A 15,038-nucleotide genomic window follows, 5' to 3' on the forward strand; every position below is an offset into this window, starting at 1 on the left:
GTGGGTGACTTCGATTTTAACACGTGCGAGACATACTTTATTTATGCCATAATATCAATGACGTTCTATACATACAGACAAATCACGTCATATAAAACCTATAGAGTGTAGAGGTAAGGAGTATCATCTCTTAGGAAGAAATTTTGAAAAAGTGTCCAGCTTATGTTGTAAATAACAGTTCAAAAAGCTTCCACAATGGCGCTAGTGTCGGTACAGGGTATGGTATGACAAACAATGCCCAATCACACCATAATAAGCCTCTACGTATAAATATAGTAGTATATTTATACGTTGCCGTATTTCCTGCAGTCGATTAAAATATTATCGGTTAATAAGCAGCAGTGTAAAACATTTGGTCAGTTCAGGTTTGCTTCTAACAGAAACACTTGACACACGACTAACGAGAAAAGTGTGTTTACATCACAGAACAGTTTTACCTGTTCTGTGGTCTACATTGTCTTTAACACACTTTTGCCGTGTGTGCTGCTGTCAAAATGCGAAATATATGTCCTTATATGTGTATAGAAAGTCATTGCATAATATTAATGAAGCTGTTAAACCTCATAAGCCGATATTAGACTGTTCACTCGGATGAATTTAGTCATTCATAGAATCCATGGCATGCAAAGAAATACGTCTTCTACACATTTGTTATAATTTCTTTTGCGTGATTTTCTAAATTATCTGCCATCTAATAATTCAAGTAAACCAACCAGCGATTTGTCAAGATTGACACTTCCATAGAATGAATAATAATTATTTATTGCACAAAAAAATTACATTGCAATTTCTACAGAGTTCTGGTAGCATAATTATGCGACCTTATCGCTACACTCTTCCTGGTAACCTTAAGGCTGTGGGTGTTGTAATGCCTTACCAACTTTTTTTTTATGGAAGAGGTGGACTAATGAGCGGGTCACTTGATGTTCAGTATTCACCGTCACCTACTTTCTTTTGTAACACCAGAGGAATAAGAGGAGCGTTGCTGTCCTTTTAGAAAAGTTCTAACTTAGCCATGTCGTATCGGCCGGGAAATAACCAAGGAAGCTCATTTCACAGTTAGGTTATATGTAGAAGTAAGTTCCTTGAAATCCGCACTGTGGAGGAAAGCCACACATCCAGATGGAGGGGTTTACATCGTAATATGTGGCGTGTCGTGTGAAGTTGAAATTCAACGGTAGGAATTATTAGGTCAAAGAGCTCTTCGGACCACTCCCCGTGATGAAGGTGTCTTCTACTAAGAGGACACACAAAGATGCGACTTATCTATGTAACGCCAAGTGATCTAGCCGTCCACAAAGCAACATATCCACTTTTGTATGTAGGATATATTTCCAGTGCTGTTTATGGTACCCCCTGGCATCCCTGACGAAATGTACTAAGCAATTGCACAATTTGCTTATTGGCTCATCCAATCGAATTGGGTTCCACGTACAACCTTGAAAAAAAAAAACATCCGTACACGATGCTTCCAATATCTGCAAATAAAGCGAATAAACTCATCTAAAACGGTGAAACTCATCTAAAGGTGGCGTTGGTGATCAGTTAAAATCAGACCATACGCTCGTTTGCCTGACGTTACCTACTCATAAAAACCATATCTTTTTACATTGTTGTTTCTTTTTCTCATAAATATGTTTAAAGCAAGCAATGGTTTTTATCTGGTCACGTTCAATACAAATTCCATCATTTGAATCACTCACTATAAGTATAACCCCTGAAGTTATTGTTGCACTAATACTTGTAGTTGACTAATTGCCGGTATTATATTGCAGGGCGCAGCGAACTTGCAAAGTTCCATCAATGCTGAAGCAGGCCTGGGGACTGCATCACTGGCCGCAGTATACGCTGGACTTATATTCTCTAATATATTCCTACCAGTCGCAGTTATCAGGCAAGTTTTTTTTTTAAATACATTTGTACGGTCAGTCAGCAGCAAAATTGGTTTATTTGTCGTTTCAGCATCTATATGATAGATAGATTTGCGACAAGTGTAGTAAAACATAGTAAAGTGTTGATATTTGTATGAAAAAAAAGCAAGATACGCCCTGCCCATTAAAATGCTGTGCTGCTGAGGATTCTTGGTTGAAAAATTTGTGAGTGGCATCTCAATTTCTGTGTTAGTCACATTGAGGTATAAGATGTTATATCTCATAAGCTCAGTAAATTCACAAGCTACAACTCCCTTCAAATCGAAAATCAATAATACTTGCATATTGCTAGGTACTTCATGAAATTAATGCAAAAAAGGCGCCACTCTTGTATGGGTACCGACTCGTTTACTGGACGGCTAAGTAGGCCATGCCGTTATCCTGGTAATAGATGTCGTAATATGGATGGATGCTGAGGAAACTGTAAAGGGAGGATAAAAATTGCTGAGTATCTTTCCGGTTCTTCTCAAAACAAGGCCTCCTGGTAGTCTCTTGAACCGACGGCATCAAAAATGACTTTCATAAGCGTACTAATTGTATCTAAATGAACAAAATTTAGTGGTCCCACTGGAAGATCAGCGCTGGTCGCGACAATAATCAGCATTATGCTGAAGTGTGACCAATTTATGACAAACATTCCAATTTGTAATTTGTTTTGTATATATATATATTTTTTTATTACATTATGTAAATCTTGTGTTTGTTACAAATAAATAAATTTCTTTCTTTCTTCTTTCTTGCTTTCAAAAAAATTTCATTTCATTTATTCACTTAAGAGTCTGTCTTAAGAACAAACTTAATAGGTATTTGAATATATTTCATTTCGTTTACCAAGTCAAAATACATTGCATTCAATGTAATTCTTGTGTTCATTAATGTAAGTTCAATAGTAAAATCTTAGTATATTTTATGTCATTTTCTTTCTGTATGTATAGGTACTATTGTTTCATGACAATTCTTATAATGCGAACACCGCTTTGTTAAGGAGAATGGAATACATTGTCAGCGCCTAAATTCCGGTTTCATCATTAGGTATATCATTTTGATAGTGCCTATCAATTTCTTTTTTGGTTTCATATTTTGTTGGTGTTTTTCGCTTAGCCACTCGTGAAAAACTTATCATAAATAGTTCAGGTTGCCATTTTTTTGTGGCCTATTTTATGAAATTTAGTTACGCATAGAAAAACATGATTGTATTTTTGAAAAAACTAACATAAATGCTATATGAATGCATTCCATATAAAATTTGAGAACCTCAAATACTCATTTGATTTGATTCTAAATAACAATTGAATTGCAACGGTTGAGTTATTCATACACAATAGTATATATACAATTTACCAGTTGCTGGCTTTCCGTCCAAAGGAGCCTCCTTTGCACGGAAAGTCGGCTAGATTATGGGTACCACAACAGCGCCTATATCTACCGTAATTATTGTGTAGCATTATAGTGTTTCATTGTGAAATAACTGGGCAAATGAGACTAAACATCATATGTTTCAAAGTGACTAGCGCAATTGTAGTGCTGCTCAGAATTTTTGGGTTTTTCAAGAATCCTGAGCGGCACTGCATTGTAATCGGCAAGGCGTATCAAAGCTGAACGTCATATTCGTCTTGTCCCTTATTTTCAAAAAAAAAAAACACAGCGACTTGAAAAAATTGCTCCTATTTTAAAAAGTTGGTTGGATAATAACACCATTTTGTTATCTTTCAGGTGGCTGGGCACAAAATGGGCGATCTGCGTGTCATTCATCACATATATGCCTTACATCGCAGCCCAGCTCTGGCCCAATTTCTACTCATTGATCCTGTCGGGTCTTTTTGTGGGTCTAGGTGGAGGACCACTATGGTGCGCTAAGTGCACCTATTTATCTGTGGTGAGATATCATAATACGTGTCCTTCCCTAAATAAAATATGATCTTGTGTTTAAAGCTATACTTCAAATACTTAAAAATGTTATCACTCCTTTACTTTACTGAACTCAAAATAACTCGTGGGATTTTTTCTATGATTTACTTATATTGAAATTTTTTCATTAAGATAATTAAGTGAACGTTTAAATATTTTTGTTGAATGAAAATTAAATATAATCTGTCAAACGACAATGTTTTTCATTTTTATTTGAAATAGTGGCAATAAGTGTCTTACCACTTTCCCTTAAGGTTAAAATTTTCCACAATAGTGGTAAATGGTAAAATGTATAAATTTGTTATTCATAAATTTCATTTATTGTTGGTTTCACTGTAGCTTATTATATTTTTGGCTCAGTGGCTTCAGTTAATCATTTGCTCGTCTGCTATGCGTATATTTTTCTATGAGAGACAGAGTGCGTTTGTCAATTCCTTTAAGACTTAGAATTATAATGTTAATATTCTAAATTAAAAGATAATACAGCTACAGATAAAAATTCACTCTGTCTTTTGATATCCAGATTATAATATTGATCTAAAAAATGGACTTCAGAAGATTTTTAAACAGATTAGCTGTTCATCAACTTTGAGCTTCATGCGTATGTATATAAGCAGGTCTATGTCTATCTAAGCTCATGCATGGGGAGTAGTGAGGTAATCACCAAAAGACATCTTCAACAAGAGGTGACAAGAGATGCGTTGCCGTCCCTCAGGTACAGGGGCGTGCATATCATATAGGCAGTTAGGCAGTGCCTACCACGTTATGAACCTAAAAAAATACAGTGTTAAAGTTAATTTAGTTTCATTTGGTTCTATTATTTTATAACCAAACTTCTATTGAACCCCCAATCATAAATTTCCTAAATACCTACGGTAAGCAATCTCCAGGCTCAACTTCGACGCACGCTCCTGCTCAGGTCCCTAATCGTATCGGTTCGGGAAAACAGCCGGTAATTGATTCAACAAAATTAGGATAAAGGATTAGTATGTTCAGAGTAAAAGTATAACCATGATTACAGTATTAATATAGATTCTAGAGATCTTTTTTGATTGTTAGTCAAATGATGAAAAATTTTTTTTCTTCCAGGTATCAGAAGTTCACAGCAAAATATCGAACATTTCAGCGGGAGCGCTATTGACACGTTTTCTGGGTCTTTTCTTTATGATATTCCAACTCAACCAAGTCTGGGGAAACCTCATATCTTCATTAGGTACGATTATTTATTTATTACTGATTCCGGCACAGTCCCAAACTATCAAATGATTATGCTTAATAGCTGATTCATATAGCTTTACACACCTTTGAAGACTACTGCGAACAAAGTTTGTTCCTCTCTCCTTTTAACATGCACTGTCATTAGTTGAATGAAGTGTCCTGTTGTAAATATTTCTTGTTTATTTTTAGTGTTATCATCTGGAGACAATCATGCAGCTGTGACTGCATTGAACTCGACTGCGATCTCACAAGTCTGCGGAGCAAATTTCTTGCCCAGTGCTGATGCCGGAGAAGCACTGCAATCTCAACCTCAAGAGAAGATACAGATGATTGCTGGTAAGACATTGTCCATATATTATAACTGAAGTAACATTGTATTGAAAAGGACGAGAAGAGTAGGACTTTCAGCTGATGGTAATTGATACGCTTTACCCATAACAATACAGTGCCGCTCACGATTCTTCAATAGCACTCGTCACCTTGCGACGTAAGATATTAAGTCTCATTTGCCCAATAAGCTACAGCGCTCTTCAGACCGGAACACAAAAATGCTTACACATTACTGCTTCACGGCAGAAAAAGACGCCGTTGTGGCTCTTATATTCTAGCAGGCATCCTGTGCAAAGAAGCCTCCCACTGCAAAATGCCCTTAGTCGCCTCTTACGACACCCTTGGGCCTGGGACGTACCTATTATTTTTATGCTTCGGGGAAGCACAGGGCATTAATATCAGATGTATCATTTACTCGCTATGCCACCTATTTCCGTACAACTGGAGCTTGATAATAGTCATGAATTACTAGATTGTCACTACCTTTACTAGATTGTCACTACTATTACTTCATATGCACCGCTTGGTTTTATTTTATCTTTGGACATAATATTATGTAAGTATTTTGCAGTATTGTCATACATCTCACCCCTGGCAACATTATCATGTTTTGAAAGAACAAAGGGGATAAGAAAATCGAAAGATACATTTCCTTGTTCCCAACACTGTTTGATTGGATATTTGATTCTTTGAATAACAAGAGTCTCCTATATTTGTATATTGTGTATTATTAAAATTTTTACATGAGCTCTCTTTTTTTGTTCAGGCATCTACTTAGCGTGTATGGCTGGGGCTGCTCTTATTGTGGCAGTTGGTGTGGATTCTATGAAAAGGTAACTTTAATATTAGTATTCCAAACAAAACGTTACGTTGCCTTAATCACACGCGCTATTCGTCAGTAACTATAATCTTATTCAGAACACTTATTAGAACACCTACATTCACTACATAATCTATGATTGCGCAGTTCAAATTATAAAATCGTCACGGCTATATCTGACGATATCAGGAGCCTTATTTATAAATGATGGATATCTGTTCACATGGAGGACAAAAAAAAATACATTGGACTAGTAATGATTATAGATTTTTATATTTTGGACCCCACACCCCTATACAGTGATGGTTTTCTAGTTGTTAAGTTTACTTTTAATTAGAATGAGGAATTAATGTTAACTATGTGACGTAATTGGCCCGAAATAAAAGAATTATTGTTATATGTTCACCTCTTAGAAATATATAATTATATTATTATTGAAGCAATAAGAAAAAAATACAAGCTAATGTTACTCACTGTTAAAACTTTGTGCTAAAAACGTTACTAATTGTCAAAATTCGACCCATTTAGGACGCATATTTGCCGCTATTGTGACTTCAATTCAAAAAAGCAGCTGTGAATATTAACTTTTTTGTAAGAAAATGACGGGATGAGCAAGACGTAGGTACACCTGATTTTAGGTGATACCGTTTTGTTCGTTACAATAAAGTGCCGATTTTTGAATAACCCAGCAATTCTAGTTGGCATCGAAATTGCGTAAGATGACAAGACTTAAGATCAGCAGGAAATTCACTAGATGCGGTGCCCTTAAAACAAAAGAACATATGGCACACAAAGGAGTTGCTGCGGTATTTATTAGCTGGCATCCTGTGCGAGGCCTCCCATTGAAACTCACATCTCCAACCAACCTTCATAAAACCCTCAAGTTAATACTTAGCATTGAGTAAGCACACTGCTTGTTTGTGTCCTAATTTAAAAAAAATACATTTTCAGGTATGACTCTGGTCGTTCTGAAACTGGATCAACTTTGTCTGGAATGCAACTACTGGTCGTGACTCTCAAGCTTATCTTTGAACCAAACCAACTCATGTTGATCACCATCAATATATTTATTGGAATGCAGCAAGCTTTCTTTGGGGCCGACTTTACTGCGGTAAGTTGTCGATTAAACCTTACTTGATATGTGAAGTATTTCATCTAGATTTTCAGTAGCGAAAATAATTTACATTACAGTGCACTGGTGTTCTCGCTTGCTCGCAGTGGACTAGACGAGTTGCGGCGTCGGAACTGAAACTTAGGCTAGGGTTACTATGGATGCGAGTTCTGACGAGTACGTCCGAAATCCTCGTCAGAACAAGGCGTTGACACTGTGCGCGTTTTCTGTTATTCTGATAGTCAGTTCGTTTCTGCCGTCCAGCGAAGATGGACGAATTTGATGAATTTGATTTTCTTGAAAGTCCATTATTTAAATTATTATTGTTAAATGGTGGAAGGACAGAGCATGTCAACGAGTTATTTTCTAGAAGAGACGACAAAGGAGAGTTCCAAATGTAGAGTGTTGAGTTCTGTAGCAACTTTCTCCCACTTTTGCCTAGAAATATCTCTGTTGTGATAATTTTTGTCTCTCATATCCCACAAACACCTGTTCTCGTACACGAGACTGATCAATTTATAGTTATCCATGGTGGAAACCAAATCACTCGAAATTCGCAGACGCAGGTCGTGCAATCGTGAAAAAATCAAACTCGTTTGAACGCTCGAGTGGTTCTGACGACGTCGTGCATGTTCTGACGCGTTCGTCGTTGCCAGTGTAAACACTAACATTGGATACCAGGCGTTTGTTTCTTCTGACGGAACCGTCAGAACTCGCATCCATAGTAACCCTAGCCTTAGTGAGCAATTATTTCAGGCCACAGAGCTTGTCTAGTAGTATACATAGATGTCTTTGTGTGACGCCGAAAAATTTGCCACTTAGTCTGTCAGTTCGTAATTGTCAGTTAATCATCATAATATTTGATATGTTTCAGGCTTTCGTGTCGTGCGCCATTGGCACAGGAACAGTTGGTTTTGTTATGATGACGTACGGTATCGCTGATGCTATTGGTTGTATCGTCACTGGCTATATCGCTAAGGTAATTATTATTGTCCTAATATTGCGCCCTTTCGTAGTGACACTTAGTGGCAAAATTCTTTTTTAATTATTATTACTGATGTTATTTGATACATTAAATCTTAAGGTGATTAAGTCGTTAATGGAAAATTTGCACGGCTACTCATTTTATCTCTATAATTCGTGTAATCCATTATAAATAAACTCATTTAGAACAAAGAAGGAGTGGTCCAGTACATATAAAGGAAGGATTAACACGAACGACTAATGGTCTAACTTGCAATCTTGCAATGATGATACTGCTTAGTAAGCAGCACCCTGCAAGATGGTTGTAAAAGAAAGATGTGATGATGGAGGTGATGACTTCTCCATAAACGATAGGCCTTATTTAGATCATCAATAATTTGCTGTTGCTCGAAAAGATGTTACTCATCTTGACAAATTTCAGTTCGGAGAAATACTATGTATTATAAATGATTAATGTTATTCTTGGATCTAAAACCGATATGTATTTTCAGATTACAGGTCGTATCCCTCTCATCTGTTTTGCTTCGATAGTCCACACTATTCTGTTCACAACAATTCTGGTGTGGCAGCCTCAACCAGATTACAGCTATGTGCTGTTTATCATTGCAGTGGTCTGGGGTCTTTGTGATTCCGTATGGCTGGTTCAAATAAATGGTCAGTATACACCTTTCTCTTAATAATGAACTACTGCAGTTCTATAATAGGACTGTTTCTATTCAAATTCAAATTCAAATATTTTTATTCAAGATAGGATTTAAAATCACTTATTGAACGTCAAAAACCCATTCAAAAGAGACTGCCTCAGACCTGAGAACAATGGGCGCAAGAAACTCAGCGGGCTTTTTTTTTTAATATAATACAATGTAATACATAATGTATCGTACAATAAACTTTTATAATTAAAGAGCCTGAGGGTGTTCGCTTTATTCCCAGTCCGTGGTGTCATTAAGAAAATCGTTTATGCTATAATAACCTTTCCCACACAAACGTTTTTTAACAATTCTTTTAAATTTAGTTACACATTTATTATGTAAATTTTCTGGGATCATATTGTAGAAGCATATACATCGCCCAACAAAAGACTTACTAACTCGACCCAACCGAGTAGTAGGCATTTTAAGTTTATGTTTGTTCCTCGTGTTAACATTATGAATGTCACAGTTTCTAGAAAATTCCTCAATGTGCTTATGAACATACAAAACATTATCAAAAATGTATTGAGAAGCAACAGTCAAAATGTTTATTTCTTTAAATTTTTCTCTTAATGATTCTTTAGGACCTAGGTTATAAATCGCGCCCTCTTCTGCAGCTCAAATATAGTATAAATATCGGCCGCACTGCCCCATAACAATATACCATAGGACATAATACTATGAAAATAACTAAAGTATACTTATCTCGCCGTATGTATGTCAGTTAACCGTCTAATTTTCTTAACCGCATATGCTGCAGAACTAAGCCTATTCGCCAATCCTTCAATATGGGGGCCCCACTGCAATTTGGAATCAAGAGTAATGCCAAGAAATATAGCAGATTCCACTGGTTTTACCACCTCTCACTTTAATAAAATATTCGCATCTACATTTTTGACATTTCGCGCGGTGAATTTAATATATTTGGTTTTATGATTATTTAACAATAAGTTATTGGCGCTAAAGCAGTACATGATGTCAGATAGAGCATTGTTTACTGTGTCATACAAAACTTGGCTTCGTTTCACTTTGAATATAAGTGAAGTGTCATCCGCAAACAATACCACCTTGTGTTTTTTTTCTTCAAGGTTAGGTAGATCATTTATATAAATTAGGAAGAGAAAGGGTCCAAGAATTGACCCTTGTGGTACCCCCATACCGAGAAGAGTCCCAGGAGATCTCCTGCCATTCACCTCGACCCTCTGAATCCTATTATTTAAATATGAGATCAGAAGATCGAGTGCAGATCCTCTTATACCATAGTGGCATAGCTTCCTGACCAGCGTTGAATATTAAAGATACCTTATAAATTACTTCGGCATGGATTAATAGTGTTAATAAAGCCATTTATATTACGTTAATTTTCCGTTTTTATTGATAGTATTAGCAATTTTAGTCGTAGTATTTACTTGCATTTGCAAGGGAATTATTTATTTACTAAGATGGATTTTTCTTAGATAAGGACTTTTCCATTTCTTTCTATCCTATACTTTTGCCATCCAGTCAGTTCTTTCGTGTAATAGATTTGTGGTCGCACCATCTTAAGTATAGTTTTTCCATATATAGGTACTTCTTTTACCCACAGGTCCTCTTCTTTATAGTTTATTAATTTAATGTCATTATCCACTCACCTTTCGGTTGGAAACCTGAGAAGAAGGGTGGCAAGAAACTTCATATTTTTTGTCTGGGATTTAGTTTAGTTGTTAACCTATGACTAACTTAACTTTTAGTGTGGCCTTACTCATAGTTTTCATTTATACTTATATAATATGGAAATTTAAGGAAATATCGCCTTGATAAAGATATTTGTAACGAAAATACCACAAAATAGATATTATCGGATATTAACTGAAAATAAAGATAACACATATTCTGAAGTCAATAGATCAATCAGTGCTCGTTCTCGTCTATTGTAAGGGGTTTGATTCAACAAGATCCTTCGCAGTCTGCCAACTACACCGTACAAGCGAATCATATTTGGAAGCTAATCCTAAACGGTGTTTTTATTTACTGACTTAAAAAATATATATCCTGCTAAGATCTCCGTCGTTTATCGGACCAATTTGGAAATTTGTATGATTTATAATAACTACTTCCAGTTGGTTCGATTTGCGTCAAATCAAATCAAAATCAGTTTATTCACGTAGGTCAAGGAAAAGACACTTATGAATGTCGAAAAAAAATCTTATTGAATCTACCGCTACTTCGTAAAGGGTTGAGCTAATGAGAAGAAGTAGCAAGAAACTCATTGCCACTCTTTTATATCAAGATTTACATTTAAGTACATCGATTTACAAATCATTTCAAATTACAATATAATATGTAAAATGTAAAATGATGCAACAGACACACTCAAACGTCAAATAGTCAATGTCTTACACGAGTAAGTCAAAAAAGTAAATGTAAATTAATACAAAAGTTATTGAGTACAGTAGCTGCATCATCCACATACACCATAAATAAATAAAGGTATTCTGTGAGCATTTTATAAGCGATTATAAATAAATAAATCATTCATGAAACTATATTCTATATTCCTACTTTGGTCACGGGTACGCTTATTGGAAATACCATGAGATGGACTCACCCTCATGAATGACTCAAAACTGTAAAATTATTCTATCTCTTCTAAATGTTGTACAGAATATTTAAGTTTCTTTTTTTTTAAATGTAAGACATATTTTATCCACATATTTATATTTGAAGGTCAGTAGTTTTATTGTAAAACATCTTTTGGGACATTATTTTTGCCTTTTTCATATTCCTATAATGTAGAAGCTTGTAATTGATTGTGCTAAGGTTTGTGTGTATCTTTCAGCTTACTACGGAATACTATTCCCTGGTCGAGAGGAAGCGGCATTCTCCAACTTTCGTCTGTGGGAGTCAGTTGGCTATATAATAGCTTACGTGATCTCTCCCCACATGAGAACCAGCGTCAAGACTTATATCTTGATGGGATTCATGGTCCTCGGTTTGATTCAGTACTTCATCGTGGAGTATCGTGACAGAAGCGCGAAGAAGTCGAAGAAACCGACCGTCGAAGTAATCAGTGTTAGCGGTTTGGATAATAAGGCATTCCAAACTACCGAATGAATTGTAAAATTCCGTGTTTTGGAATTATTGTTTCGAATTATTAATTTATAAGTTCAGTTTTGCGAATGAATTTAATGTTATAGTTCCATTTGGTGGAATTTATTTGCATGTTATTTTAGTGCTACCTTGTTGTAAAATATTTTATCTTGATATATTTAGTGAGTTATTCCATGTTAAGAAACGATTTAATATTTGTATTATCGTATTAAATAAGTACCATTATTACGCATTTCTTTACCAAGGATTCATAATTTCAACTCTTAGTATTATGTTGAAAAAAAAAAAATGCAATTTTCTTTCTTTATTTCTCATGATCGCTAGTCCGAGATTTTGTTAATTAATTTTCGATTAAATTCCCTAAAATAACATAAAAGTCGAATCACGATTAAAATTCATTCTCTTGGTAGAAAAACTTGATATAAAACATATCGAAATACAACTTGGCGCTATATTTTAACCATTTAAGGTACTACTAAATAATACAACATTTGAAGGTAAAATTATTTTTGATACATACGTACGGTATTCTAATTAAGTATAAGTTAATATTTTACTTTATTCATTTATGTAAGACCAAACAGAAATTGGTTTGTGATGCTTTCGTAAATTATTTAAGAGATTTTCAGATTCTTCTTCTTCGCGTGCCTCTGCGAATACCATAGGTTGGCAGTCAGCTTTGTATATTTAACTTTTTATTGTACGCAAGGCGAAATAGTTCTGCCGCACTCGCGATTCATGTCCACTCTCGGATGTTGCGCAGGCAAGACTTTTTTCTGCGACCTACTTCTTCTTCCAGCAACTTTTCCCATCATTATAAGTTGGAGGAGTTCGTACCTCTCGTGCCTAAGCATGTGCCCCAAATATGCGACTTTCCTCATCTTGATGGTCTGCGTGAGTTCGCGCTTTTTATTGACGCGGCGCAGAACTTCCACATTCATGATCTTGTCAGTCCAACTTATGGTCAACATACGTCTATATGCCCATATTTTAAAAGCCTCTATACGTTTCCTGAGGTCTTCTTTAATAGTCCACGCCTCACATCCGTATAGAAGTATAGGCCAGTCGTAACAGCGCAGTAAACGAGTGCCCAAGGAAATCTTAAGACCGCGGTTGCAAAGTACTTTTTTCATTTTACTACAAGTGCTTCTAGCCACTTCAATTCTGGTCTAGATTTCTTGGTCGTTATTCAAGTTCTCCTTTAACCCTATACTTGGCAGAGAAAAAAATCTTTGAATATCAAAATAATATTTGACGTAATATTTATAACCCGAAGATGCCTAGAAAAATGCAGAAAATAATGCGATGCGAGTCTTTAAAAAAAAAAAATGTATCCTGTAGGATACAGTGCCAAGAGTCGTTGATAATATGTTAAAATATCAATGTATCTCTAAAGATACAATACCAAGTTACCTATGGCCTTATTGTACAATAATTTGGTTAGAAAAATAAGAAAAATGATCGCATTTTTAATCAAAAATCAGTATTTTTGTTAAAATAAAATAAAAAACATTTAATATCATTCCTGCTGACAAACCAATAAAATAAACAAAACAATTTAATAGCTTTAAGAATTCTAAAACATTATGCTGTCGCTCTGACGCAGGCGAGACAATCATGAGTGCGAAAAGGACAACTGCAGCTCTGTCTAAAGATTGTGACTTAAAATGCAAAAATCGGGGTTTCGTTCTCGACAATTTTCTTCTCCAAAATTTAACCAATTGTAACGAAATTTTGGAAATAAAATGGAAAGGAAATATACTGTAAGCTTTTGACATGTACGACTTAGATAATTTATACGTCTAGATAGAGTCTCTGCTAGACAACCGATGAAAACAGGCCAACTTAAGCGTGCGTGACAAGCTACGTCTTACAGAAACAAGAATTTGTATGTCACTTTGTGTACGTGTGCGTGCATTGCTCAAAATAGAGGTTAACAGTCAACCTCAACTTTTTTCGACGTTTTCACGGCTGTCACTGTCTATCTACACGTATAAATGATTTAAGATCTCAAAATAATTTAAATTGAAAATAACAAGTGATAAGTATAGGTTAAGTATATACTATTTCTAAATATACAATTAAGAAATGAAATAGTGCTTAATTAATTTATTGGTCATAAATTATCTTATATATATTTGAATTTATATTATAAATAAAAAATAAAACTATAAAAACTATTGTCATAGGTACTCGCAAGAATTTATACTGATTTTTTGTATCGATGTCCGTTGGTTTGGTTATTTATAACATTTTTTTAAATACTTTATGTTATTTTTTCAAGTTTTAATAATTTTTATGGAATAAAACTACTCGTTTTGATGATACTTTTATAACACAATAATAATTTAATAGCTTTAAGAATTCTAAAACATTATGTAATAACATGATGTCGTTTTGTTGATGACGGTGCAGTGGGTAAACGACTCTTTTATCGTCTTTTTCAAAATAACATTTACCGCTTAACAAACCTATTTTAACTATCGGACTATTTTGTCTCTTGCTCTCAAAACGTTATGTGAACTTGACTAAAAGGGACAAAAATTCGTAGCCAAAATAGGTTTTACAAGAGCTTATAGATTTGATAACTGGAATTTATTATTATTTATGAGCTGATGAAAAAAAATTAAACAGTATTAATTTCATCGTTGAAATAGCGCTCGGCGGAGCCCGAGAGAACGCGTATTCGAGTTCCGCATCGTTCATAAATTTTCGTTGCAAATTTACAATACAAATTACAAATTTGTGTATATACAACAACCCAAATAAGTATTTGTCATCACATGAAAATCTTAAAAAATATTATTTCGTAATTTTTAAGTAACAAAAACCATTAAAACCAACTCTAAATCAGCTTTAGTAAACGCTTGGCGTGATTTTGAATAAGACGATTCCAATTTTACCTAAATTTTTATACTGTCTGCTTCAAAATTTTTCGTGAACTCTTTCAAATT

General features: G+C 34.9%; 1 protein-coding gene across 3 annotated transcripts in view; it reads left to right on the forward strand.

Moving 5' to 3' along the window:
* Positions 1–14,178, forward strand: part of LOC126979632 (UNC93-like protein) — a 65,923-nt gene extending 51,745 nt beyond the window's left edge. For all 3 annotated transcript variants that reach the window (XM_050829071.1, XM_050829070.1, XM_050829073.1), the window contains 9 exons: positions 1,776–1,894; positions 3,645–3,807; positions 4,929–5,052; positions 5,247–5,393; positions 6,154–6,220; positions 7,159–7,318; positions 8,193–8,297; positions 8,794–8,956; positions 11,813–14,178. In XM_050829071.1, coding sequence (XP_050685028.1) covers positions 1,776–1,894; positions 3,645–3,807; positions 4,929–5,052; positions 5,247–5,393; positions 6,154–6,220; positions 7,159–7,318; positions 8,193–8,297; positions 8,794–8,956; positions 11,813–12,087 — 1,323 coding nt within the window. In that variant the 3' untranslated portion in view covers positions 12,088–14,178. The remainder of the gene's footprint in view (positions 1–1,775; positions 1,895–3,644; positions 3,808–4,928; positions 5,053–5,246; positions 5,394–6,153; positions 6,221–7,158; positions 7,319–8,192; positions 8,298–8,793; positions 8,957–11,812) is intronic.
* Positions 14,179–15,038: the final 860 nt, after the last annotated feature.

Source organism: Leptidea sinapis, chromosome 3 (assembly GCF_905404315.1).
Source record: "Leptidea sinapis chromosome 3, ilLepSina1.1, whole genome shotgun sequence".
NCBI classification, from domain to species: Eukaryota; Metazoa; Arthropoda; class Insecta; order Lepidoptera; family Pieridae; genus Leptidea; species Leptidea sinapis.